The sequence below is a fragment of the Aphelocoma coerulescens genome, chromosome 7, assembly GCF_041296385.1.
Source record: "Aphelocoma coerulescens isolate FSJ_1873_10779 chromosome 7, UR_Acoe_1.0, whole genome shotgun sequence".
Classification (NCBI taxonomy): Eukaryota; Metazoa; Chordata; class Aves; order Passeriformes; family Corvidae; genus Aphelocoma; species Aphelocoma coerulescens.
Genome location: NC_091021.1, coordinates 19,321,253 through 19,348,286, shown reverse-complemented (window position 1 = coordinate 19,348,286; position 27,034 = coordinate 19,321,253). Strand labels below are relative to the sequence as shown.

Sequence of the window (27,034 nt, the reverse complement as noted above, 5' to 3'; positions counted from 1 at the left end):
CAGATACAGTCACTTTGGATTTTGTTCATTTACTTCTGGAAAACAAAACTTTATTCTCTCATACTTGGAAACACCTTTTTTTATGAGATTATTTGTTTTTATCTAAAAATATAGCATACTCTGTATTAAAATAGCACACAACAGACAGCAGTAAGCCAATAACAGTGTGCATATTGTCTGTTTTCTGGCTGTAGGCCACCAGCCCACTGCACAGTCTGAAAACATCCTACCAGCCTAGAGACTGCTCCCCATCAGCCCACCACTTTCCACCTGCATTCACTCACCACCACACCTTTTGCAGGGTAGTGGCATGCTGGAGGCACCTTTTGAAAACAGAATTACAGAATCACACAATGTCTGAGCTGGAAGGGACCTTAAAGATCATCTAGCTCCAACCCTCCTGTCATGGGCAGGGATGCCACCTACTGATCTGGTTGCTCAGAGCACTATCAAAAGCACCTACTAGACACCATGGTTTCCTGCAGAAGGGGTTGCTCCTCCATCACCTAAGACACACAGGTCTCAGCAGACATGGAGGGAGCAAGGCTGAGGAGCACAGGGTAGGGATATCAACGAGGAACAAAGCTGCTGCCATCTTAAGCTGGATAGCCAGGCCTGGGGCTAATCTGAGGAGCACTGGGGAAGAAGGGCAGCTGGAAACAGGTTGCATGAATTAACGTGGCAACAGTCTGCTCCTGACTATGATCTTCTCTGCACAAAATTACTGTACAATGAATGCTGTATTTTAACTGTCTGCAGCCAAATAAACTCTGAAACACATGCAAAGGATTCCTGAAATTCCCCAAAATGTGCTGGACATATTCTGTGCATGTAGCCTAATTCTCCTGTGACATGTAGGACCATGATGTGCCACTTTTACCTATTGCTGGATAGCTTTCCTGGCCCAAAAGGCTTGACTACCAATAATTCAAACTTTTTTTTTTTTTAATTAACAAAAATAGGCCTTTCAGACTCCTATGTTTTCACAACCAAATTTCAAAGGTTTTTGACACAATATGCATGGGTAGACATAACCAGTCTTCTTTTTACTTCTTCCTCACAAGTTCAGACAAAACCTGTTTCTATGATCAAAATTCTTTCACTAGTGGGTACAGACAAGACAAAAAACCCAAACTAGCCATGCATTCCTTGGTTTTCACCATGATAACGCCTGGTACATTTACAAGCATCTCTCCTCCCACCTCTTCCCAGCTGGAAAATCATCCTGGACACACAGGCACAACAGAATGCAGCCATGCTCCCAGACAGTCAATATACACATCCAATACAAATTTTCTGGCTACAATTTCTGAAGCTCTTCTCTTGTGGTCCAAGCTTATTCTCACTCCAGTTCCCCAAATTTCTACAAGGACGAACAAACTTCAACCAAGTAAAAAACTTTCATGACGTCTTTTCACCCATTGTTTCCATGTTTGCCTTAGAAAGAGATTGCCTCAGGAAAGGAGCTGTCTTTACTTATCCAGTAATGCCTGGACACACTGTTGGCACTTCAGCCTGAAAAAGTTCCTGAAAATATTTTTATTTGTTCCATACAGAACAGAATGCTCCTACTGAATGATGCATTTGTTCAGCCACAGTAACAAACCCAGCCAGTTCTCTCTGCTATCCTAATCCAAATTGCATGCAGAGACAAGTATGCATACAGGCTACCATGGAGGAACTGGGAAGCACTTGAAGAGGTGACTGGGAAGTGAATACAACTGAAATGGCTGAAGCTGCAGAGGAAGGATTTCACCATCTAAACCAAATAAAACATTGCTCCTAGAAGTAACTGTCTTGTGAAAGAAGAGCTGCTTCCAAAAAGTGGGAACTAACATTATAATCTCACAGAATCCTCTCTCATGCCTCCAAAAAACTTGGAATAGAGTTTTCAAACAGATTTTTCTCCAGGGCTAAGAAGGCAACCTCTACTTCAAATAAATATTTTTTTCTTTAAATACATTTCAATTTATTTGTTTCACATAAGAGTAATAAAATTAGTTTGATCAGTACAGAAGAGAACTCTCAAAATTGAAACTACTTTTTAGTTTTGGCTTAGGCCACCAAAAGGGAAAGAATGATGGAAAACCAGAACAGTGTTTAGACTCATCTGTTCCACATTACTTGAAACACCAAGCCACCATTCACTCACAAGACACTGGCAAGCTAGCCACTTATATACCAATAACTTCCGAGCAAAATTCTGCTTTTACATTCCTATCAGAGACTATAGTATATTCAGCTAAACTAAAACAATGCCCTTATTAAGAATGCCTCAGGCAACACCTTCAGTCTGCTTCAAAATAGTTGACACCTGTTTGCAGAAAAAGCTTCAATACTACTGATTGTTACAAAGCTATAGATCATTTTGTCTTGTCAATAGCAGAAGCTGGAGATATTTCTTAAAGCAAACAATGAGGTGGCAAAGACACCTGTTGGTAATAACTCCTAGCAAGTTGTTTGCATGTTTAAAATAGACCTGCCCAACCACTTGCATATATGTTGTACTGATTCAATACTGGTTTAGTTCACTAATCTCAAGCAGCTCTGCATTTCCTCATGCCTCATATAAACACAACCTTTTCCATTTGACCATACTAATTAAGATCATTACTGCCGAAGTAATGCAGAAACAGTGATAAGCATCATCTAATAGGAGAGAATCACATAGAGCACATGATAAATTTACTCTAAAATGGAAGTGCACAATTAATGTTTTCCCAAGATACACAAAACATTTAATTCTCTACTGAGAAGCAGAAAGGAGTCAACACATACTACTACTAGACAAAGTCATAGCAAATCCTAAATACAAAAAAACCCTTTCAAGTAAAGGCCTAAGAACATGATGTGGCTAAATGATTCTGTGATCTCAGGATGCAATACAGATCTTCTCAAAGATCTGAAACAAAATTTATAAGCTTACAATACAGGCAAGTAATCTCATATCTAGATTATATAATGATCAAACTATGATACTTAAAGGCAAACAGTTTTGATTCAATGACTGCTTACATTCATGCTAGCATTAGATACAAAAGGACAATTTCGATTGTTCTCCTGGTGATTCCATAACAAGCAAGCATTTTCATGTGTCATTTAACATGTAACTGGTTAAGCCAGATGAAATGAAAATTTGTGGTATTTAGTAAATAGGAAATTATTTTACACAATGTAACACCAGAAAATATTCTGAAGTTTATTACCAGGAATTCATCTTGTCCTACTTAAAAATTAGAACGTTGTCTGTATTTTTCCCCAAATTTATATTTTGTCATCTCTCAAAGCAGCAATAAGATTATGGGAATATAACAAGCCAAAAGCTAGCAAATAAAAATTTCTGTAAATTTTCAGACATTTTCCATTATTTAAATGTTACTTTTAGTAACAGGAGGGATTACCTTCAAACACACAGGTATTTTTAACATCACAGCAATATTTACTGTACTATTCAGAAGTATTAATTATGGTCTGAGAAGAAACACAGGCACTAAGTAATACTAAAAAGTCACAATGAGCAATGACTCTTCAGCTCTCTACCAAAACACAAGTAATGCTAACCAAGATTTGCTTACATTGCCTTACTACTGTATTTTCATGATATTTTTGTCACAGCACAACTTCACAATGTGAATTTTAAGAATGATGCATTATGCAAAACACATGCAGCTGTCTTCAAAGGGATGGTCCAAATGTATGTATTTTGCAGATCTAACCAGAGCAATTTATATACCCTCCATCCCCAGAGGTATAAATTACTGCCTCTACACGAGAAGTGACAGGTGACCATGCTCAACATGCTTACTTCTGCAAAGTAACACAGATTAATTTGCTAGTCTTTTTAACCCTAATTATTTACTTAAAAATAAACTAGGAACAGATATACTATCAGCTGCAGCCTCTCAGCAGCAAGGGCAGTAACTAATACCTTGAAGCAGCAATTTCATAAAATATTCAAATTAAACGTCAAGAACACATCTTTGTGTGCCTTGAATTATACCCTTTCTGTCTGCAGGAAAAAAGTGTCCCCAGAAAAAGAGAGAGTTCTATAATAAATTGCAATTTTTATGTTTCAATGACAAAAAATTTCAACACTGTCAATATGTGAAATGAGATCAGTAATTCTGACAGTTGATCTTGGGACGTAGCATTCAGAAGGGGAAAAAGATATTCTTTCCATTTGTTTTAAGACATGTCTTCAAATACTAAAGGCTGAAAGAAGCTTTTTTTGTCAACTAAATAATGTTATATGGGGAAAAAAAAAAAATCTGTGTCTAAAGGAGGAGCTCTTAAACCAATGTGGATAAAGAAAAGTTCACTTGGTATCAGTGACATTACAAGACTAAGAAGCCAGGATAAGGACAGTTCTAGATCAGGATAACATAAGGAACATTGCCTAACCCCAGAATGGGCCCTTCTCTGGTGACTTTACCAAAAATAAATTGTGCAATTGTACAACAACTTCATAGACAGTGGTGCAAATTTCCCTAACATCAGCAAGTTGTTAGTGAGAATATAGCTGCTGAATATACCGAGTGTCTTTTTATGCTGTTATTTGAATAGAACACACAGAGACAATATCTGAGAATTTATGTAAAAGACTGATTGAAATGTTAAACTTACAGCTGTGGTAAATTGGGTCTAACAAAGGGATCGTTTTCTGCCCCATTCACAGCTTTATTTTTCCTCTGCTTGGGTTCAGAATTGGCAGATGGTGCCTGAGAATTATTTGTAGTTGGAGGCTTTCGCTTGGCCAGGAGCTTTCTTTGCCTTTCAATGTCTTCCCTTTGTTGATTCACCCACTCTTGCTGCCTGCAAACCCCAAAAAAAGCTTTATTAAAGTTTCATCAATTTGCATTTTTTGAAGAACTATCTTTTTAACTGATAAGGCATTTAGAAATTTTAGAAAACTTACTGTACATGTGAAAATATTTCCTAGGAGAAAGAATACCAGTGTTCTTCATGAGGTGGAAAAATTTTGCTCAAGTCATGGCACAATTTACTTTTTAAATATAGGGTGGTTTCAGGGGTTTTTGTTTGGTTGGGGTTTTATGGTTTTTGTTGTTTTGGGGTTTTGTGCATGTTTGTTTTGGGGTTTTTTGTTTTGTTTTTGAAAGTGTTATGCATGACTTCTGCACTAGAAAAAGAAGAAAAAAAAATCTGATGATGGTGGATACCTTCTTTTATACCATAAATAATGGCCCCTGACAGCATCAATAGAGAGTACCTGATTTTTAATAGGCCAAATAAGGAATGTGATCTGGCCGTTCCCAAATAAATCATCAGTTTGGTTATATGGCAAAGGATTACAATTACAGCTTTTATGCAAAACATATCTACAGACTGTTTTTAAGACTGTTGAGAAAAACAGTGTCCTAGGCAATCCCACAATGCTAAGACTAAATACTGCCCTTCAAAAACCAGAATCTTGGTGAATTACTTTTAAAAATATATGTATCCTTCTATCTGCATAAGTGTATCTCCAATGAATCAGACTCATTACCAAAGAACACCTTTGGAAGCACTGCATAATTATTTTACCACCATCTCTGACAGTCCTGCAAAGTCCTTTTCCTTGGCCCCATCTCTGCTGAAAGAATTGCTACGGCAGCTCTTTTCCAGGTGGTTGTTCTCCCCCATCCACTTGCACTAGACTCCATCTGAGGCTGCCAGATTCTTCACTGCTCCTTCACAGCACTAAAGAGCAGGATGCCTGACAAAGCTGCTGCCATGAGGATGTGCAGGTAGCACCTATGTGACCAGTGAGAACTCCACAGACCTCATCTGGTCCCAATGACCACCAGTGAATACATGGTTAGCTTTCTGAAAAATCACTGATTTAGTTTTATAGCTCTTTCCATCAGCTGAGTTCAATAATTATGTGCTGCTTATTTACTATATTCATGCTTTTTGAAAGATAGTTAAAACAAAGTGAAACCAAACTGTTTTTTAAAGACACAAAACCTTAACATTCCCTCAGCTGACTAATGGAGTTCTATACTCTATTCTCAGTTTTCAAAAGGCAAAGCAAACTACAACATAGGAAAAGCTGCTTCAACCCTAGAACATTAGTAATAAAAAAATCCACTAGAGGGAAGTAACAATTAGTGAGAATTTTAAGAACATAGCATTGACTAACTTCACAAGATTTTGAAATGCAAAGCCATCTGTCCACTGTTCAGTAAATGAAGCACCATGACGAACTGTTGTAAAATGCCCCAGGCGTAATCTGTCTTGCATGCTCTTCTCTCTGCTTGCCAGCTTCTCCTGTGTGCTCTAAGAAAACAACAAAAAAAATTTCATATTTAGTAACACGAAAGTGTTCAAGAAGTCAGTAAAACACTCAGGGTTTTTCTTCCTCCAACAGCCTTTTAAGGCAAGGATAAGAGTAGAGTAAATGAAAATATCTTGTAGTATTTACTCGATTTATTTTAATTTCTACAGAACTCAAGCATCTGCAGTTGTCAGAATGAATACTAGAGGATGATTTATGCAGAAAAAAAAAGAACCTGAGTTTGGCTCAGTTTTCCTACAAAGTTTGCTACTCTTTGTCATTAAAAAACCACTTTATTTGTAAATACAGAAAAACTGATAGAGTATCAGCATCACAGAGGATATAATTAAGATTCTATCTGTACATGTCTACTACAACACGAGCCAACTTAGATATCATAAAGAATGCACCTACTATACTTAGCCTGGAAACTTATTTCCTGGAAACAGAGCATCTGTGTTACTACTTGTACCAAAGTGACTTGGGGCAGGGACCTTTATGTGGGAACACACTGTGGGCAGGCTTAACTGCAATCAGATATTCACTTGCAGTGACAGAAGCAGATGCCCTTCTCAGAACCAGCACTGCTACCAGAAGCATCCTTGGGATGTGACAACCGAGCCTGCCTAGTCTCTTCAGAGAGGAAAGAGCACCGTGAACACCTAATGCAAGGAAACCTCTTTAATTGTTACAAATGCTTGCTTCATAAGAAATGTCTATGGTCCAAAATCACACACACACAGAGTGAGAAGTTGTCAGAATTAAGGATCTTTTTGCAAACAGACATAGAGACTGAAGAAGGGCCTTTCACAAGAAACATCCCTTGTGGTATTCTCAGTCTGAAGGTACCCATCTACTATCATGCCAAACAGATCTGATGCATCTTTTCCCTGCATACCCCTCATGCTGGAACTTAAAAAGATCTGCAATAATTTATTTATGACATGCTAGTGAGAAAACTCCCTAATCCTCCAATGGCTCACTTTTTGCCATTGTATATGACAGCAGCATCCAGCAGCTAGCACTAGGGAAGGCACTTGGGCTGTTTATCTTAAAATTTTTTGTATCCTGATTTGTAATAACATGATTTTCTATTAACTTTTTAAGATTCTTTTTTTAGATGAGGCTATTTTAAAGAAGAGGGAGAGAAACAGGGTATCCTTGTCTTCTAATAAATTACTGCTAGTTTAAATATAATGGGCATGAAATAAAAAAAAAAAATCTTTCATTTAATAGTATGGAGGCAGTCATCTTCATCTCCTTTTTTCCAATAATTCTGAGCTAACATGGCATTTTATCATTTTACATCAAAAATTACCTTAGCCACTTAAGTGTCTCACAAAGAGATATTATCCATCTCTTCTCCACAATAGATTATGTTTAAAAATTCTTTTATCCACTGTGATCTTACAATTTGTCCAGAAAATACGTGATATACTAATTTCTTAACTTTTATACTTTGCTATATCTTGAATTCCTTACAATGGGTAAATCCTTAAATTAAAAAAGCTACATTTTCCACAAATCTCAGAAAGGCTAAACATTTTATGTAGCTTATTCAGGTTTATAAAAATACCACCAGATAGAGATCATGGATATGAAGTTTCAATCTCAAACAACTAATGTGAAAAAGCTGAAGTGAAAATGAGGAATCATAATGGAGTTTTACTGCAATGTCCCACCTAGTATCACACAGATTTTAAGATCAGTAAACGTACCTTTTCAATTAGAAGCTTCTTGCTCATTGAAATACATTTGTTTAATCTTTCTTTGTATTTTTCAAGTAGTTTTTGTTGTTCATCTATTTGTCTTCTAAGATCACAATTAGCCTAATAAATACACACAAAATATGAAGAGGTACACTGAAACACTATTTTTTAAATCAGCTGTCACAGAAAATAAGTACATCTACTTTTACATGACTAAAGTAAGGAATACACATAAACACATCTATTTATCTAAAGAAAGATTTTATTTCACAAATTTATCCCAATCTGCAGAAGGATGCCTTGCTTCTCTTATTTCCTTTACATTGTCCTGCATTCTGTATTACAGAGCATTCAGCATATAGAGAATATATAAAAGCTCTGTCCCAATCTCTTGTTCAGATCTCCACTGAGGGCTCCACTTTCATTTAAACAGTTTAAATTTTAGCGACAGATCTTTATATATGATTTCTGAAGTCATGTGAATCCTAACATCTTCAATTTAAAAGAAAGCAAAAATTTACAATGATAAAAGTTTCAATTATCTGAGTAGGAAGTTTAACAAATTTCCTGTGTTCCGATTATATTTAACTTATTACCTTAAAAATCCCACAACAATATTATTTTTATTAAAATAAGTTTTTTTTAAAAAGTTTAGGGTTGCCTATCCCATAGTGTTGAACATGTGCTAAAACAGTCTACATATAAAATTTCATAGTATATGACTGCATGGGTTAATATTTTTATGTATTGTGCATACGTATGTACATACACAAACACTAAACCAACTTCTGAATACAAGTTTGTTTCATATTCCGTATTTCTATTTATCAACTCTCCAATGCTTCCTGCAAGAGCATAAGCATTAAAATTTTTTTCTGAAAACATGTCTTAGAGCACAGTATAGCATAGTTTTCTTTTTAAAAGTAGTATTCATTGCCTGTAATTATTTCTGTCACAATCACCTCCATTCTGGAAACACCAACAGTTGTTCCACTGATAAGGGCTATTCACAATTAGAACCAAAAAAACCCCACCCATTAGGTGAATTATAATATGAATTTAAGGAATTAATCAACTGCCTGCAAACCACATTAGCTTTCCTTGCACCTTTGGAAGTCTACTAACATACTTAATCATTAACAAGTTGTAGTACAGAAGCTGAAAAAACCACCTTATACATTTCATTATATAGACTTATTAAATTTAAGAAAAAAATAACAAAAATTAAAAACTTGTTTTACCTTTTAATTTAGGTAACTTTTAAAAAATCTAAAATATCTGCCTCATATTCAGTCTGTTGTTCTGAATAAATTACCTTTACCCCATGTCCAACACTTACCCTGAGTAAGTCATCTATACGACCTTCTTTCTTTTCCAAGTCTTGATTTTTATTACTTTCTAGTGCAGCTAATTTCAGCATTGTGAGATCAGTCTAAAAAGAATATTTTGAAATATTTATCTTTTCCTTTAACAACGGCAGCATGATTCTTCTTATGTTTGTTGGGAAGAGAAATAAACTACTTTAAAACATTCAACAAGATCAGTAAATCTTATTTTCAGGTGTTTTGGAAGTGTCATGACAGGTTCTAATGAAAAATTGCTTTCCCCCTTCATGAGGACAACTGTGAACAGTTGGGACAAACCATTAACAATATTAAAATATTTCATCACCAACTGAGAAGTTATTGTTCATAAAAAAGCATAAAAACCAGGGCAAGAACGTAAATGTCAACTAATTAATTTTTCTGTATTGGTCAACAGATGAAGCAACCTTTTCTGACTAACACGTGCAAGAGAACAGATCACGCCAGAAACGGCAGAGAGAATGAAACAGTTGCTTTCAGCTTTTAAAAGTCACGTCAGTGTGTTGATCACTTTGATTGCCATCTCATTCTTCTTCTTCAATGTCGGATTTTAAATGGAGTATGACAATGGCAGCTGTCAATTCAAATACTGCCTGAAAGAGCAGCCTCTACTTCTAAAATCACACAACAGCTAAAATCTTGAGCAAAAACCTACCAATGACATGGTCAACCATGTAATCATGAAGTGCAATGCTGGGACCCAAGCAACTGCTGAATTCAAAACTCACCATAGATATTTAAACTATGAGCTGCTGAACTTAACAGAAAAAATGCTTTGGCAATTTTAAAAAGCAAAGCTTTTGAAAGCCTTTAAGAGTTTAGAAGACGTTAAAAGAGAAAGAAATAAACATAACTACCTTTTTTTTCCTGCAGTCTGAAGTGATATAGGATAGCTCTACTCAAAAAGTTACCTGAGTAATCTTAATAGATAACTGCTTTGGTTGTGTGAGAGGGTGGTCCCCGAAGGCTAATGAAGTAGGAGAAGGACTATTCTGTCGAACCTGAAAGGCGTGAAAGCAAAGTATTTTAGATACAGCTGTAATATTTAATTATGAGCATAGCCTTGTTACAACTCTTGGCAGGAACATCACAAAGAATAGAGAAACAGGTATTTTTCTTACACAGGCTACTACTTGGAGCACTGCATTGAGAGCTACCAGTATGGCATTACATATCACTTGCAGTTCAGGAAAGATGCAATATATTCTCTAAGAAAACTAAGATTGTCACTTTTGGGAAACAGACTGAAAGATTTAAGACAATACAAGACTGACATAAGGTCATGTCAGTCGTACATAGACTTATTTTTCTGATTCTGAGCTTTCACAACTCAAGAATAATGTGAGTTATTTTTGGAGTGTTTAGTTCTCGTGGGAGAACCAGAGAGGGGAAGCTAGTGCAGATCAGAACACAAATCCTGTTAATGAACCTAGTTGTGTGAATGAGACCTTTCTCAAGACAAATTCCACAATCTGTATTACACTCCATATTGTTGGCAAGACCAAGAGGATGCCTGAAGTTGAATGTACATGGAATAAAAGCTGAGGTCTACCATCAAAGAAAACAAATCCTTTCTGTAACTGTCAAAAGTTGTTTGGCCATTTAGAATACGATGCTGGTATGCTGAGCATCAAAATTGTGTTTATGAGAAGGAAAAAAATGAATTAGCACAACCAACAAAGAGAATTTTAAAGGCAGATTAGGTATCAATTATTTTTTAAAAATTACTATTTATCAAAAACTGAGCTTTTAAAGTCCTAAGTCAGGAGTTCAAGTTTCCTTATAAGTAACAAAAAACCTCTCCTTTTTTGTGTGAGGCCTATGAATACATGTCATTACAACATTTTAACATTTATTGAACATTTTACATAACTACTTTGTATTTAAAAAGAGGTTTAAGAAAAAATGACCCAGTGTTAATAGAAAAATTTAGTTTTAATACTTAATTTGATGGTTTTTTTCCTGTTAGAAGAATGAACTCTTTCCCAGGAGTCATTCCTTTCAAAACTCTCCCCTTGAATACAGATAGTTTTGTAGTCTAAAAATAGCAAAATTAAAAATAATCTCCAGCAGTTAGGAAGTTGACAGACTTACAGAAGAAGGAGTGGAATGTGAATTCTGAGGAGAGCGGATTGCAGGAGGTACGCCTCGCACTGGACTCGAGCCGTTTCCACCTTGGTACTGTAGAGCAGATATGGCCCTCCAATTAGTCAATCTTCTCAAAATAGATTATATATATGTATCTACTGAATGATACAGCTCATCTGTACACAGGATTTGTAAATCAGATTGTATTACTTTTATTAGTGCAGTCTTTAGCTTATAAAGAAAAGTGTGAAAGATAATGGGTTTTGTATTTTAGTTCAGGTTCCACCAAGAGATGCCTGCATCTCTACTTCAAGGTTTAACAGTCAGAAGCTTACGTAGAGAAAAAAGAAGTAATCTCTCAAGAGGCCTGTCCATTACAACCAAAAATGTTGTAGCATCCAAAAAAAGCTAAAAGGATATTTTAAAAGGAAATTTTAAAACCAAAGTAAAATTTACAAAATTCTTACCTCAAAATAGTCACTAATCTTGTGACCACGTCCCCCAATATTCTTTCCTACAATAAACACAGTAATACATTAGAACTGGTTAAATAAATTACTTGTAGAGGTATTTTACATTTTTACCTATAAAGTAATTATAGCAAAATCTTACCACCTGTTAATTGGTTTTCTTTGATGCAGCAATACGGGATGTCCCTATGTAGGTAATTAAGGGATTGGCCAAAACAAAGGGATTTTCATATTCCATTCATTGAGAAATCAGATACTAAGTCACCCTCAATTCCTAAACCAGTTTAGAGCAGATTCAGAAGAAACCCTAGATCTCTTCTAGATAATAGGAAACTCATCTCTCATCCTACAGATCAAACCTTTAGCTCTAAGTCCCTCCCCTTTTCAAGCACTATCTCAAAGTTCACCCACTTCTAAAGTATCAAATTAACCAAGTCTACTAACATGATATACTCTGGGTGAGTTATTATGCCCAAATGTTCTGCCCAAGGATTTTCCTAAATGCCAGTAACAGCGAGAGCATAGAGGATGGCAAGTATTTCCAGTCCTCTTAACCTGATTATGAACTGGGTAACTCACAGTGTTAATTAGGGAAACAAAACACCAGTGAATGAGATTAGAATTCATCTCAAATGTATTGAGACTTCAGAAGAACTAACATGAATTGTATTGCCTCAACATGAGGACCTGCCCCGTATGTGGCATTCCAGAGATTGCGCCTATACCTTATCCAATGCACAAATGCTTTCTTCTGTTGGGCCCTAAGATGACCGATAAATCTTAAGACTGTTTTTCTCCTGTGTAAGTCAGACTACCTGTTGGGAGACATCTTGGAAATGGACTACTCTTCAAAGCTTTTTACTTTATAGAAAGAAATTTTTGCAATACATTAGGAGATCGTTACGCATCAATCCATAAACTCAATTTTTACTTTTTAGCAAAGATTTTCAAGCTTTTCTGTTGTTTCAGCCCTAATGAATTCTCTCAAGCCCAATATACCACTGTACTGACACTGCTGCATAATGCTGTGTCACTAAGAAGTAACACAAAAAACCAGAAACATTTGGCAGCCCTTTTTTTGTCAAGACTTTTAACAGTAAAATTTAGATAAAATAATTCCAAGACCTAGAACAGCACACAGCCAACTTCTGCAGTAGTTACCCAGTCAGTGTACATATCACTGCTACTTCCCTCCAGCCAATTCTTTACCTACCCAGTAATTCTGCTAGTGATTTGTCTTCATGCTTAATTCTCACGTATCACTTTATCAAATTAAAATCTGCTTTCATTCAGATAAAGACAGACTGCATTCCTTTTCAGTATAGAAAAATCTATTTGATGTCATGTTACAGAACTCTGCACTGAAGAAATATGTCAAATTATTTTGGCACAGCCAATTATGAATAGATTTATACTGATTTATCCCACATTCCAATTACTTCTATGTTCTAAACAATCCTTTTCTTCAACATTTATAGATTAATTTACATAGTCAATATCCTGGGTATGCAATATACAAGAGATTGATTTCTTGTTTCTTTTTTCCAATACAATAGAAGTGAATCATTTGCTGTGCTTTGACTATACTGTACCACTCCAAGAGGCTGCAGCTTCTTAGGCCAGCTCCTTGAGAATATTGCAGTGCAGACTATTCAGTTTCACTGCTGCTGACAGTAAAACAGTAATTATAAGACATTATAATTGTGTTTTCTGTATTAAAAAGTTCTGAAAATTTCCATCATCTCTAATTTCAACACTCATTAGTAACAGGAAGGATAAGCTACTAGAACAATGAAAATGCGAAATTTCATTCAGGTTCTTTGAACAAAGCAGGTGTCTACAAAGTAACACAAAGAAATTAATTTTAGTCAAACTACATAATTCTTCTACTAATAGCATGCTGCATCACAAAGACTTCCAGATATTGAGCCCATTGATATATATCTGAAGTGACATTTTCTAGCTCAGTTAGAATGAGAAATAAAGCGGATACAAATGTTATCAGAACTACTTCCGCTCCCCTTCTGACGAATTTTTGTCTTGAGGTTAAATTTCCACCAGTCCTTGCTCAAAAGTCACTTAAAGAGAGGAATGACGAAAACTAAACTTTGTAAATATTAAATTAGAAATCAGTCTCGTCATTATTTCCCCACCCCTCTAGACAACTACAATTTTTCATAGAAAAGGAAGAATAAAACTCAATTTTTATATATACCTGTAAAACAAGCATCAGATATTGTAATTGGTGATCCCTTTTTCCCCTTATCTACCGAAAAGAAATTCAAACCACAAGGTATTTTGCATGAGAAGAGTTGCTGTAATTCTTAAAAAGATTACAGAGTTGTATCATAGCTGTGAGTTACACATGCAGTAGCTAATGATTCTTTTGGGTAATTACCAGTCCGGTTCACATTTTACTTGCCCATCCCTTCCAGTGACAAATGGGAGGGTGAGAAGAATACAAAACTATCATCCAAAACGTAACACCCATCTTACATAAGCAAAAATACAGAATTTGTAAGGCTAACAGTCAAAACTGTGTTACATGCAATCATTACCTAGTCAATTTATATTTCAGTTTACCTTGGCTGCTTTCACTCTGAGTGTCTGCTTTTCTTTTTCTTCCTCTGGAAGGTTCTGACTGTTTCTTCTCTGGAGTCTACAAACAACAAAAAGAACATGATGCAACATAAGCTCTATTTATTTATATTATTGCTATATTATTGTGAAATAAATTTAAATCCTCATCCATAAAACATGATTTCACAATTCAGCAGGGGTGTAATTTCAGATCATAGTTAAACTAGATAATATGATCTCTGGTCAATCAGGTAAGTATAAGCTAGAAGAGATATTTAAGAAAGAGGAAAGTAGTTCTTAAATTAGTTCCCAAAAGGCAATTCCACATATTAATTGTTAAGCAATTACTCCTTTTCATCCATTCCAGGGTTTATGAACACCCAATTTTGTTTCATTTATGTCTATATTTTACCCAGATCACTGTATTTTAGTGTGGGTGTTTTAAAGCTTAATACTTAAGTGAAATAATCTGATTATTGATGGTGTTTTCTACAAACTGCTGTAGCATAAACACAAAGTACTAGTGCTTCAATAGGAAGCCAATAATGTTACACTTTTTCAGAAATGCAAAAGATATTTCCAAACTAATAAAAACTGTACAGATTTCCAGAATCTGCTGAGAATTAAAAAGAAAGAAAAAGAGGAAAAAAATAGCAGAAATTTCTCAAAATGTTAATATCTATCCACTTGGAAAGTGTCCTCCTCATATACTTTTATCTCAAGAAAAAAAAAGAAAAGCATCAATGGTAAGTGAAAAAATACAAATCTGTTAATATTTCTGGAATAAATTTTTCTATACAGTTACCTAGAAATTACAGTCAGCATGTGCAACACAGATAACAAGAACGGGCTGTGATCAGAAGCATCTCTAAATTATATTTGCTCCTCTTTGATCTGAGGATTCAAACCAGTTAAGTCTCCCCTATTAAAGTTAAATAATACAAGTTGCTCTTGCTCAAGGAGAGCACATTGCAGCTCTTTGGGTATTCTTCGTGGTGCCTCACACAACTGGAGAAAGTATAGGAGACATTACATGAACTATTTTACCAGTACTATTTTACCAATAAATCAGAGGTCCCTAATTGCTTAGACTAAACTTGAGATCAGTGGCAAGATGCTTCATTTTCTCATGATACAATCATTTTATCATTTTATTGTATCTGTCATTTGGTGCTCCTAGTATGCTTTCTTAATGCAGCATATTATACCAACATTCAAATTTCAACCATCCAAAAATCATTTCAAGGACATTTCAATTCCGAAATCTTTATGTGGATATGCTCAAATATAAATTTACTACAAATATCCAACAGTATTTATGTTGGCAAGAACCACTTTAAGCTACCTGTGGTCCCTAGACAATTATTAGTCTAAAAAAGAACCAGCAAGACAAGAAAGGTCTTCCTTACTGATACCATGTATTTTTTATGTGTTCTGACTCTGTGTGGAGCTTCATAAAAATATCTTTGGAAGTTTTACAACTGTAACTGTTGTATTACCATGCTATAAACTAAGTTCAAATTAAATATATTTTATTTTAAATAAACTCATCCAACTGATATCTGCATCTTTTACAGTGCTATCATACATTAGCAAACTATATAACACAGATTCCTGGAAATGAAGTTATCTCAAGACTATTGATTCTAAAAGCAGAAAGCATACCTTAGAAATTTTACTTTAATAATTTAGAATTATTGCCAGTTAAATAGGTAACATTAAGCTATCTTTCCACAAACTAAATTGAAACTACTTAACCAAACATTTTCATGTTATTCTTGTTTTCCAACTTTTAATTTTGCAGTTAAATTCTAATGCAATCATTTTTACCTACCATATCAAGCAAAAAAATCCAAAAAGGAAAAAAAATCCCCAAGACAAAAACAACAAAAAACCCAAACAAAACCAAACAAACCCCCCCCCAAAAAACCAAACCAACAAAAGACAAAAAAACCAAACCCAAAACAACTTTTAAAAGCTAATTAAAGACAAAACACATAATATTTCCCCCACCAAAACTAGTTCCCAGCTGCTGTGGCTCGTATTTAAAAACCAGCCATTTAAAGAGGTTTATAGTTTTAAAACTCAAATAATTCATAAGTATCTATTTCCTTAAGCTCTTCTGATTTCTTTCAGTGTTTAATTTAACCTTCCAAACTAGAAAGTACTAGCACACTAATGAGGTTATTAATGAGGTTACTCAACAAGGTCATGTTCCCCTTTTCTAAGCACAAAATTCACATGATAATGTACAGCACACATCAATCACTAGAAAATGTACTCCAAAATCCTTCCTAATGAATGGAGTCATATGAATTACAAGAAACTGAAGACTAATGGGGCTGGGGAGTATCCTCCTGGTAAATGAAGACTGAAGCTATTTTCTGTAGCTTCCGAAGTATTTACATATAGCCAAGATTTAGATTAAAATCTTACTATTTCATAAGCAAGATAAAAGTTTTAAGGTTATCCAATGCTAGATTGTAAAGTTATATTAAAGTCAAACACAGCCTGGCATATTAGCACAGCCTCATACATCTTGGTCTTGATCCTAGTTTTCCCCTCAATTCCACTGTGCTTCCCCTGAGTCTTCTCTTCACATTCATAGTTTTTTAATGTGCCACTTCATGATGAAAGCACAGAGTAATGACATGAATGTATCATCCCGGTTTGATCAGAAATTTACACTCTTGCTAGAAATTAATTTCAATGATTCTGAGATTGGCATATCTACTTTTTTTTTTACTCCCAAAACCTATTAGAATACAACAGTGCTCTCTCAACATCAAATGACGGCACTGCTTCCCAATGAGCAAGTCTTATTTCCACACTACCACCACTATTACTATGAAACCTTCAAGGTCACACTATTAAAACAAACAAAAACTAACAAAACAATTCCACAACCTTTTTGCAATACTAAGATCTACAGCTTACTTTTTATGGTACTTTAGCGTATAAGTAACCAGATGTAGTTTTAAGAACTGTAAAAATTTATTAACATACTTGCTATTACAATTATAATTTAAGTGAATACTACTAACAACTTCTGAAAAAGAGTCCAGAAACTGTATTTCATTACTCAAGTCATTAAGACTCATCTGTCACTGTGCAACAGAGCACTGGACTTCTGTGTAGGGACATTTTTGAAAAATAAGTCTATTTTAGAATACAAGTCTTAGAATATTTAAAAGACAAAATATTATCCCTACCCAGAAGCATGGCTTGAGGTTAAAACACTGTGCAGACACTTTCAAACTCTGACACCTTGGAAAAGTGTTGCCTCTGTATCTCATGCATACAACTGTAAAATAACATTTTCCTACACTGGAAACTTATTACACATATAGTCAGTGTTCTGAGATCACTCAACTACTCATAGACATGTTTTTCTGTCAAGGAAGTGCAATAATGCATCATAGCCTTCAGGCCACTGCAGCACATTTCTATTCCCACACCTACTTCAGAACTGCATCACTACCCTGAGTATTTCTAGGAAAAGACATGAATAAAAACAACAGGCAGAAAGAATCTTCTGGTTAAGAAAATAGTCTGTGCAGCTGAATGCATAATCCAGGTGGGAAAGGTGAGGGGGGAAAAAAAACATAGCAGAGATTTTTTCAACAAGAAAAACAAAGCACACATACAGAACTTTTATTTGTAAGGTATCAGCTTTGGGAACCAATTAAATTTACTTGCTGGGCAGCCCAGTAAAAAGCATCTTGTAGTGACTGAGCAAATGAACAATTAGGCCCCAAAGCAAAGCTCTGACATGTGAAAATAACGTCAACAGCACATTCCAAACAACTGTCTCTCCAGCATGACACACTGTCACACAGGGTCTAGCCCAGGCTAGAAATCCACCCTTGGTTACAATGGGTATAACCTTGTCCACACAGTCTGCGACACACAGAGGCAAAACTGTCAGAGGGACTCACCAACTCCAAAATAAGTAAATTCTAAGAGTATTTATTTATACTACAGTATAACTGTAGTACTACTGCAACTATGTCAGTGCTCATCACTGAGGAAAATATTCTACTCAAGGGAAGTCTGAGCTCTACACATTAAAACCTAATAAAAGCATGAATCCTTTTTTTGGATTACAAACTGGATTCAGGTAAAAAAATACACAGGGACAACTGCAGCTTTTGCAAATAAAGATGATGGCTACTGTCTGTCCTTGGCATAAATCCGTATTCTAGAAGAAAACATGGTAAACTAGTTTCTAGAGTACTTTCAAGGATTCATCCAAAGACCAGTCAAAGTCATCTGTGCTGATGAAACACTTACTACTTATGAAACAAAAGACAGCAAACTATTTAAGCATTTTCAGCTCCAAAAGCTGTATGTATCCTCAGACCATGACTACATAGATAATAGAGAAGGAGAAGCAGCTAGTTTCATGACCAAAAATCCAAAGAAACTGGCTTCTTCCAGCCATGGTTCCTCTTCCAAGATGGTGTCTTTCAGTAATTTATGCTCTTCTCTATCTATCTGAGTTGTCTGCATTTTACTTTAAAACCTTCTATACAAAATAAGGCATCAAAGTAGAATAAAAAAAAATTACTTGTTAGCATTAAAATTCTGAGGTAATAATGAATCTGCCTCATATACTTACCTCTGATTCTTTATCACTTAAAGATCCCAAGCTTCCAAAACTGTGATTTGAACTCTCGTTATTTGTGGAGGCCTACCAAGACAAATAAAATACCCAACATCACACACAGAATTATAAAACACAATCCACTATTATCACTCTCAGTTACAACAAGTAACAGTCATTTCACGCTCACATGGAAAAACTGATTAACTAGAGAGCACTTGTGACTTGCAAGGGGGATAAGAAGTTTGACAGGCAGATATTTTGACAGAGCACAGTAAATTCTGAATTTCTATTGCTTTTAAGCCAAGTAAGACCCTAGCACATTCAAAACCAATGAAGAAAGTGCTGGGGACTACTAAAATTCTTCAATTTTGGAAGAAAAAGAGGTTTTAATGAAAATAGGTTTTAATTTTCTGTCATGGAATAGATTTTAAAAATAATCTTTGCAATAGTCCAGTCTGTCTTGGAGAAAATTAAAACCTATTGACAGTATTATTATTCTACCTTCTAAAAACAAATTATTTCCTACAAAGCAATAAATTTACAGGAGTGAGGGAAGACAAAACCACCACCAACAAAAAAACCCCAAATAGTGAAATAGTCCCAAAATACAAAATTTATTAATAAATTTACTAAGGCTGATTTATTCAGAGATCTTTTGAACACAGCATGGCACAAGGACATTTTAACAAGTCATCATCAACTGAGTGTCCTTTTGTTAAAAAAACACTACCAAAAATCTTATACTGATGGACTGGTCTCTTCTAGGCAGAACAAATACTTTGAAGTGAAACTAGTTCCAAAGCAGTTTGCACCTGAGCATTAAATTCCAGCCCTGTATCAGTTTGCAGGACAGTACTCATCTGTGACATCTTCTGAATAACTAGATCATCTCCAAGTTAAAATTTCCAGAGAAATGTTAATTAAACACACAAAATTTCCATGCATATTTTCACCCCCAGGGCAGTCTCCAGTACAGAAATGCCCATATATAGTTCTTCCTTGCACTGTGTCAGTATCTGGTCATCGGAGTCAGCTAAGACAATCTCAATAACCTACATTTGTATTTCCAACCTTGCTTCCTAAAAAAGCTTGAACATGATGGGCTTTTTCACCCCAGAAATTCCAAAACTCTTCAGCAAAACAGTTGATAAGGGTAACCTTTCAAAAGAGTATTCCAAATAAATAAGAGTCCATTTCAATTTAATTACTAGAAGAATATAATGACCTAGAATATTTCAAAAAATAAGCATTAAGTGCAGTTGCAAGCTCTGTATTGTCTTGCTAGCTTAGGAAAATGATAATCTGGCACGTGGGGATTTGGGTTTGTCTACAAAGAAGTTTCTCATTTTGGCCTTCAAAGTGAAGGCAGACCAATGGATATTATATTTATACCTCACATTTTCCCAGTTACCTCTGCACATCAGACCAAAAAGGTTTTATCAGTTCTTTTAACAAGAATCAGATAAGCCTGTCTGAACATCTCCCACCAAGACTGAACACTGTATTTTTAAAATGTGTTTTTCTCCAAACACAGCCCAGATCAGCTACTACACTTTATGTTATCTGCATCGATGTACTGAATGGTCATAGATAAAAGAAAGACAAACAAAACTGATATAATTGTCATTTTACTGATGGTGTAACAAATCACAGGACTAGAAGGTAAGAACAACATTGTCTTAGATGAGGATCTGCATCTATCAAAAAACAGTGGTAATAGTATCTTCTGCAAACATTATCAAAGCATCTGATAGTATTCAAAAAACCCACTTCACCTAGATATCCATTTGGAAACCAACTGGACGAGATACAGATCTTGGAATGCATCAGGAACAAGAAAGATATTTTTTCCATGGCAGAGTGAAAAAGGAAATTAGTTATTTTAAATTTCTTTTTCTGGCTAACTTGGATGAACAAACCGAGAATGTGAAAGTGGAACGTAATTCGGCTAACAGCTGAAATCAGCTGAACAACAGACAACAAGAAAAAGATTTGAACAGATGTATGGAAATGGTAAGCAGTGACTCACAGAGAATCAAAGTTTAAAGAAGAGGAACCCCAAGAAACTTGATAATGCCTTTAAAAAAATGTATTACACAGACAGCAGTAGACAGATTATGAGGAGGGAAATTTGCAATAAAGCAAGGGACCAAAACAGTTTTATCAAAAGCTAAAAGTTAAATGAAAAAGGACAAATAATAATTTGAATGATAAGCAGCTACCTGAGCTATTAAAATGAGTTAATTAATCAGGGAAGTAACAAGTACTAGAGAACCCAAGGAATAAATAAACAAAGATGGGCCAGAATTATTGTGTTTAATTTTAAGTATAAGATATGGCAAATATACAATTTAACAATCATAATGAGAAGATAATTAAACAGTAAATCAACGTCACTGTGTCAATCCAACCTCATTTCTTCCCCTGACTATTTAACTCACTTCTTGGTTTAAATGGTAGTAACAAGTATATCACCTTTTTACAGCTTTCTGACAGTTATCTTCATGTCACTTTCCAAAGCAATTAAGATATGATGCAAGATCACTATACAATAATTTCAATTCTGTGTAGTTTGTTAATAGTCATAAATATATCACATTTCTTCAGAAATTTCATCAATGTCTGCTATCAGGAAGTATTTTGTTCTGTAATCTATACCAGTAACTAAAATACAGCATAGGAAGCTAAAAATACTACAGGTTTGTGTAAAGCAGTTAAAATATGAGGACACTGCAAACACTTTGGAAACAGAATTCAGAAGTAATTTAGTCATGAGGGAAACGTGCCTAAAAAAATTAGTATTACACCTTTTTAGTATCAGTTATTAAGGACTACACTTGATGCAGAACAAATATTCAAATGCACAAATACAAAATGGAGTACTCCTGCCTAGGCAATAGTATTGCAGAGATCAGTCTTGGAAGCTGAAGCTATGCAACATAGAATATGCAACGAAGACAAATTTATATTGCAGATGTATTAACTGAAGGGTAATACACAAAACATGGAAGGTAGTTATTCAGTGTTCATAAGGTTCTTCCCCAAGTGTTGCATCCTGGCTTAGGTACTAAAGGACAGGAAGTCTACAATGAAAGTAAGAGAAATTGATATAAATGTCTGAAAATGTTGAAATAATTTGTTTATCTATATGTATTCATCTTCAAAAAAGTTTAACCTTAAAAACAGAGGTCACACCAGACTCCCTGTGTCTATTTCAAGCTGAACTGTAAGTAGATCTCATCTGCAGCAGGGACAACTCCACCTAAATATTGTGAAAATCTTCCATCTCTGATCACATGTGCACTACAGCAAAACCACAGAAGACCCTGTATGAGCTCATTCTTCAGTGTTTTTAAGAACAATTCAGTGTCCACATCACAGAAAGGTTAAGGATAAACAACCCTATCTCAAAGCAAAATAACAAACTAAGAAGGATTTTTCTGAGAGCCTCTTTCAACCCAATGCTTTTATAAGTAAATCACATGGACAATATGGAAATGAGATGGTGTGAGATAAATTAGTATGTCAAAGATGGCAGATCTGAATGACTGCTTTTAGGACTTACTTTAGCTCCAACACTGCAACTTCCAGTACTCCCAGTGCTGCCACTTACTACTCCTGTGAATCTTGCCTCTAACAATTCTTGTCTTCTTGGGTCCAGGCTATGAAGTTCATCCATTGCTCCTAAAAAATATATATATAAGTTCATTACATTTCCTAATATTTGCAGTGGAATATTTTACAAATAAGCCAAACATACCGCTGGCCTATGCAAAGGAAAGATTTGTACCCTCAACTTGACAATGACTCACCATCTGTTACCTAATAACCAAAGCACTCAAGGAATTGCAAAAATTTTGTGGAAAGTTCTGCATATCAGAATAGCCTTGTCAATTCTGGTTGAAAACTAGAACCTGTTAGAGGCATGTAAGACACAGAGTCTGCAATATGCAATACGCCAACCAGGCAATTATTTATAGATTAAAAACTAGCTGACAGGAAGAAAGTATTTTCCAGCATAAAACCTCCCAATTCTGCAATGCATTCTGCAATGCTCTTGTTTTCTGTGTTACTTAAATGTTAGACTATCAATGTCAAAGATCAACAAGCAGGAATTACAGGGGGAAACAAAAGGAAAATCAGAAGGTAGATCACAGTCCTCAACACATGCAAAGGAATGCAGTGTTATATGGAGGTCCAAAGATCAGAGACAGAAGGAGCAGGATCAGCAATAAAAAGGGAACCAAGAATAACAGAAACCCTTGCAGAGGTGATGGCTTTGACAGAGCCCTGTAAATGGGGTTAAGCAGTGCTGCTGGCATCGGCAGGGAAAGTAAGGTGGAAGGAAATGGAGGAACAAAAGGAGTTTCTGATGAGCTAGCCTACATGAGTAGGCTGCAACATGATGTGCAGCTTCCTAATTTGTATTTAAATCACTTACGGCTGTTTAATGAATCTGAAAGATGATGTAGACAAATAAGTCTTCCATATTTACACAAACTGCATTCTGCATTTTATCTTTTCAACTACTTGAACATTCGGTTTATCTTCAATTGGAAACATTTCAGTTGCTTTATTTTAAATAAGATATTTCACGTTGAAGTCTTTATGCGCTATTGTAATAGCACATCCTTCAAGTACCACACAGTAAAATAGCCTCAATTTTTTCCAACTAAGACACAACAAGTTGGTGCTTTTTAGTCCCACAGGACAACACAGCAGTTCAGAAAGGAATAGTGCCATGAAAAAAAGCTTTTGGAATTCTGTTTTCGTGAAAACTAGTTTGCAAAGTTTAACTGGTGCTATAAACCTCTACCCATCAACTAAACATCCTAACCAATTCACCAACATAACTTTTCCCTCGCTATTAATAAGTCAAAAGACACTTTCTTATAGGGCTCTTGAGTATCTCAAAATCTTCAGCATTCAAGCCCTAGACAGATCTTTCTGTTCCTGACATTTTGGCCACTCCTGGCCATGGAGCTAGCCCCTCTGGTAGGGGAAGTACTGGTTCTGCTATTTGGCTAATTCAAGTTGCTCCTGCTCCTACACGAAGGCAGATGATGGCAAGTGTGATGTCAGCTCTCATTTACCATGGGAACTGGTAACGGACCTCCTCTGATGGAAGAAAATCACACCAAGACATAAACAGCTGGTAAGGAAACATTCAGGAAATGTGTGGCGGAGTCTTCTTTTGAAAAATCAAATGGCGAGTGGCAGGTTGGAGATACTACATTTTGTTACTACACCCAAACACAGCCATATATACAGCTGGAGGACTCTTTTCCAACAACACTGGGGAATTACACAGCTTGAAACTGCAGCTGCCTTCTCTGCAGTTGTAATGCTGCCTCTGAACTTGCCTAGTAAAAATTTCTCCAATTTCTACATCCTTTAGATTGTAAACTCTCCGGTTTAAAAACTGCTTGTGTATGTACTGTATGCTGAGTGCAGAACAATTGGGAATCCTCTTTAAACTCTTGCTTCCTAAGTTGTGCTTGTACACTGCTTTCAAGGGTTTCTATAACAAATTGAACACTTCTCATATGCACAAAAAATATTTCTTACATTTATGGACTGTGTAGTAAGGAGATATATATGTATTTTTTTTAAAGCAGATTTGTTCAGCATCTCTTCCCTAGTGTGTATGATGTATGTAATCTATATCTTAATGGGAAAGTATTGCTCTGAGAAAGTATAAGAAATTAATCACAATGGATTTGTCAGGAAAGTTTAAATTATTATTATTATTTTGCTATGTAACAGTAGAAGTTTCTAAGTGTATGTCAGTCTGAAAACAAGCATTTCAGTTTACCAAATAAACCATTTAATGAAGCAGGTCTAGCAGTATTTTGATTTATTAGCCTATTTGATAGTCACTGCCCACAAAAGTTCAGCAATCACTTAAAATTACTGATGTAAAACCACGTGTACATTACTGAAATAGATACTACCATACCTTACACTGTTTGTTTTATGAAATGTGGGAAAGCAATAATCACTGTGGATATAGCTAAGGCTCATTAGAAGTACTGCAGGTCTCATGTACCATGTCTAGCTACTAACACACTAAAAAGAGCAGTATCCCTGGCTTAAGTCACCGGTCAGAACATTGACATGGCAGGTAAAGGGGCAATCCACAGCACAGATAAAATACAACCCTTTTTTGTCTGCTCAGATTTTGGAGCCTAGACACACCAATGAATGCACTGCATTCTCTTCACTATTTCTGTTGAAGTGGTTTTTTGCTATTACGTTAGGGGGTTTTATTTTGGTTTGGTTTTTATTATTGTTAAATACTCAAAACCAAAAAGCAACACGCACTCCGCTACTTTGTGGTTTGAAGGACAAGACAGAAAAGCTGGATTCAAACCTTCTTTCAACAGAGAGAAATCACAGGAAGGATCCCAAAAACTACCTTCTTCATTCGTGTTGTAATTTAAAATACACCATTCACATCCAAACACACAGCTGTTTTATCAAAAACAAGTAGCTCTGTACAATCCTTCCGTTCTCAGCACAAGTTACCTACTTTTAAAGGTACTGTCAGCTTTAAGGCATTTCATGTGAGGGACAATTTTTTTTTTTTAAATTATAGAAATTACATATTAAAGGTAAGGGACATATAATTTTTTTTAAACATTAGACTTTATAAATTCTGCTCACAGAATGCCTTGCTACCAACAAGACTGATATAACTTACAGACCTGAAAATATACCTAGACTTCTTATTTGAACTAAGTCATTCCCACACCTGAAAGCCAACTCACTAATTGAAGGGACATTCAATCACATTACACAAGTATTTACAGCATATTTACCGCGATGCTAAAGGAAAGACTGGCATTGCTACCACCCACTGCCATTGAAACTTCTACTACCTTCCAAAGAACACCTTGGAAGGTTACCTGAAATTCACAGAAGATTCCTAAAAAATATGTTTCTTTATTTCTTGTAACCACTACAGATTCTGAATACTTCTTCTGATAGTTTTCTGGGTTTTTTTAATTACCAACACTTTCTCGCTTTTGTATTTTTGGAGAGTGGTGGTATCCTCCACATTAATTTATCACACCCACAGAGAGCCTCCCCTCTAAAAACTAGTATAAAATATATAGATATCTTGTCCTGAAAGGGACACTTTTAGCAGGAACTTTTTAAAAAAGGACTCCAAATTCCTCTGAGAATTTCTTTAGCAATGGGGTATGTCGAAATCCAAAGTTCTAAGTCAGAGAAGCAATCTGCAAGCTTTTTCATGGCATTTGGTATGATCAACTATACTGTAGTCTGCCTCAGCAAAACAGAGATGTAAATATTCAAAGGATTCTCCACGGTAGTTAGAACACTTCAGAACCAGCGACCAAAAAACAATGAAGTCCAACTATACCTCTACCCCAAGGCTCAACACCCCCAAATACAAAAATACTTGCAAATGATCCACTTATTTAACCAAATACTTCTCAGGTCTCAATAAAACTGATATTTTAGGAGAAAAAGTTTAGCAGAGAATTGCAGCTGCAATTATTCTTTACCTTCTAAAACTGCATCTTCTGCGATACTCTTGTACTACAAGTCAGTATTTATCTTTGACTCTCTTATTACCCTGAACTGACTCTTGTTATCTGGCAATCAATTACCGCTTTGAAATGAAGAAAGATCAACAGCTTCACACATTGTCAGCTTTCTACAATGAAGATAAAGTTCATTATGCAGAAGCCAGATTCTTCTTAGAACAACTCTCCACATTAGATTGAGGCCCCCTTCTCCTGGATTTAAGGCCAGCACAAACCACCTTTCACTTAAGTGAAAGCCAAACTAGTTTGGTCCGGTTTCCTTAATGCATTTATATGCATATAGCTTTTAATGCCAAAGCAAAATACTTCAACACAGAGACTTATCTGTTGAATAGAAAAAGACAGTTCAACAATAGCTCAAATGTA

The 27,034-nt window shown here is 35.5% G+C and overlaps 1 protein-coding gene across 2 annotated transcripts in view; it reads right to left on the bottom strand.

The window, feature by feature from the left end:
* TLK1 (tousled like kinase 1) overlaps positions 1-27,034 on the bottom strand; it is a 68,884-nt gene that overhangs the window by 19,932 nt on the left and 21,918 nt on the right. For both annotated transcript variants that reach the window (XM_069020686.1, XM_069020685.1), the window contains exons 2-11: positions 22,660-22,778; positions 19,107-19,178; positions 14,489-14,564; positions 11,903-11,949; positions 11,442-11,528; positions 10,259-10,348; positions 9,323-9,415; positions 7,993-8,103; positions 6,140-6,276; positions 4,624-4,812 (exon numbers count right to left, since the gene is read on the bottom strand). In XM_069020686.1, the coding sequence (XP_068876787.1) occupies positions 4,624-4,812; positions 6,140-6,276; positions 7,993-8,103; positions 9,323-9,415; positions 10,259-10,348; positions 11,442-11,528; positions 11,903-11,949; positions 14,489-14,564; positions 19,107-19,178; positions 22,660-22,773 (1,016 nt within the window). In that variant the 5' untranslated portion in view covers positions 22,774-22,778. The remainder of the gene's footprint in view (positions 1-4,623; positions 4,813-6,139; positions 6,277-7,992; positions 8,104-9,322; positions 9,416-10,258; positions 10,349-11,441; positions 11,529-11,902; positions 11,950-14,488; positions 14,565-19,106; positions 19,179-22,659; positions 22,779-27,034) is intronic.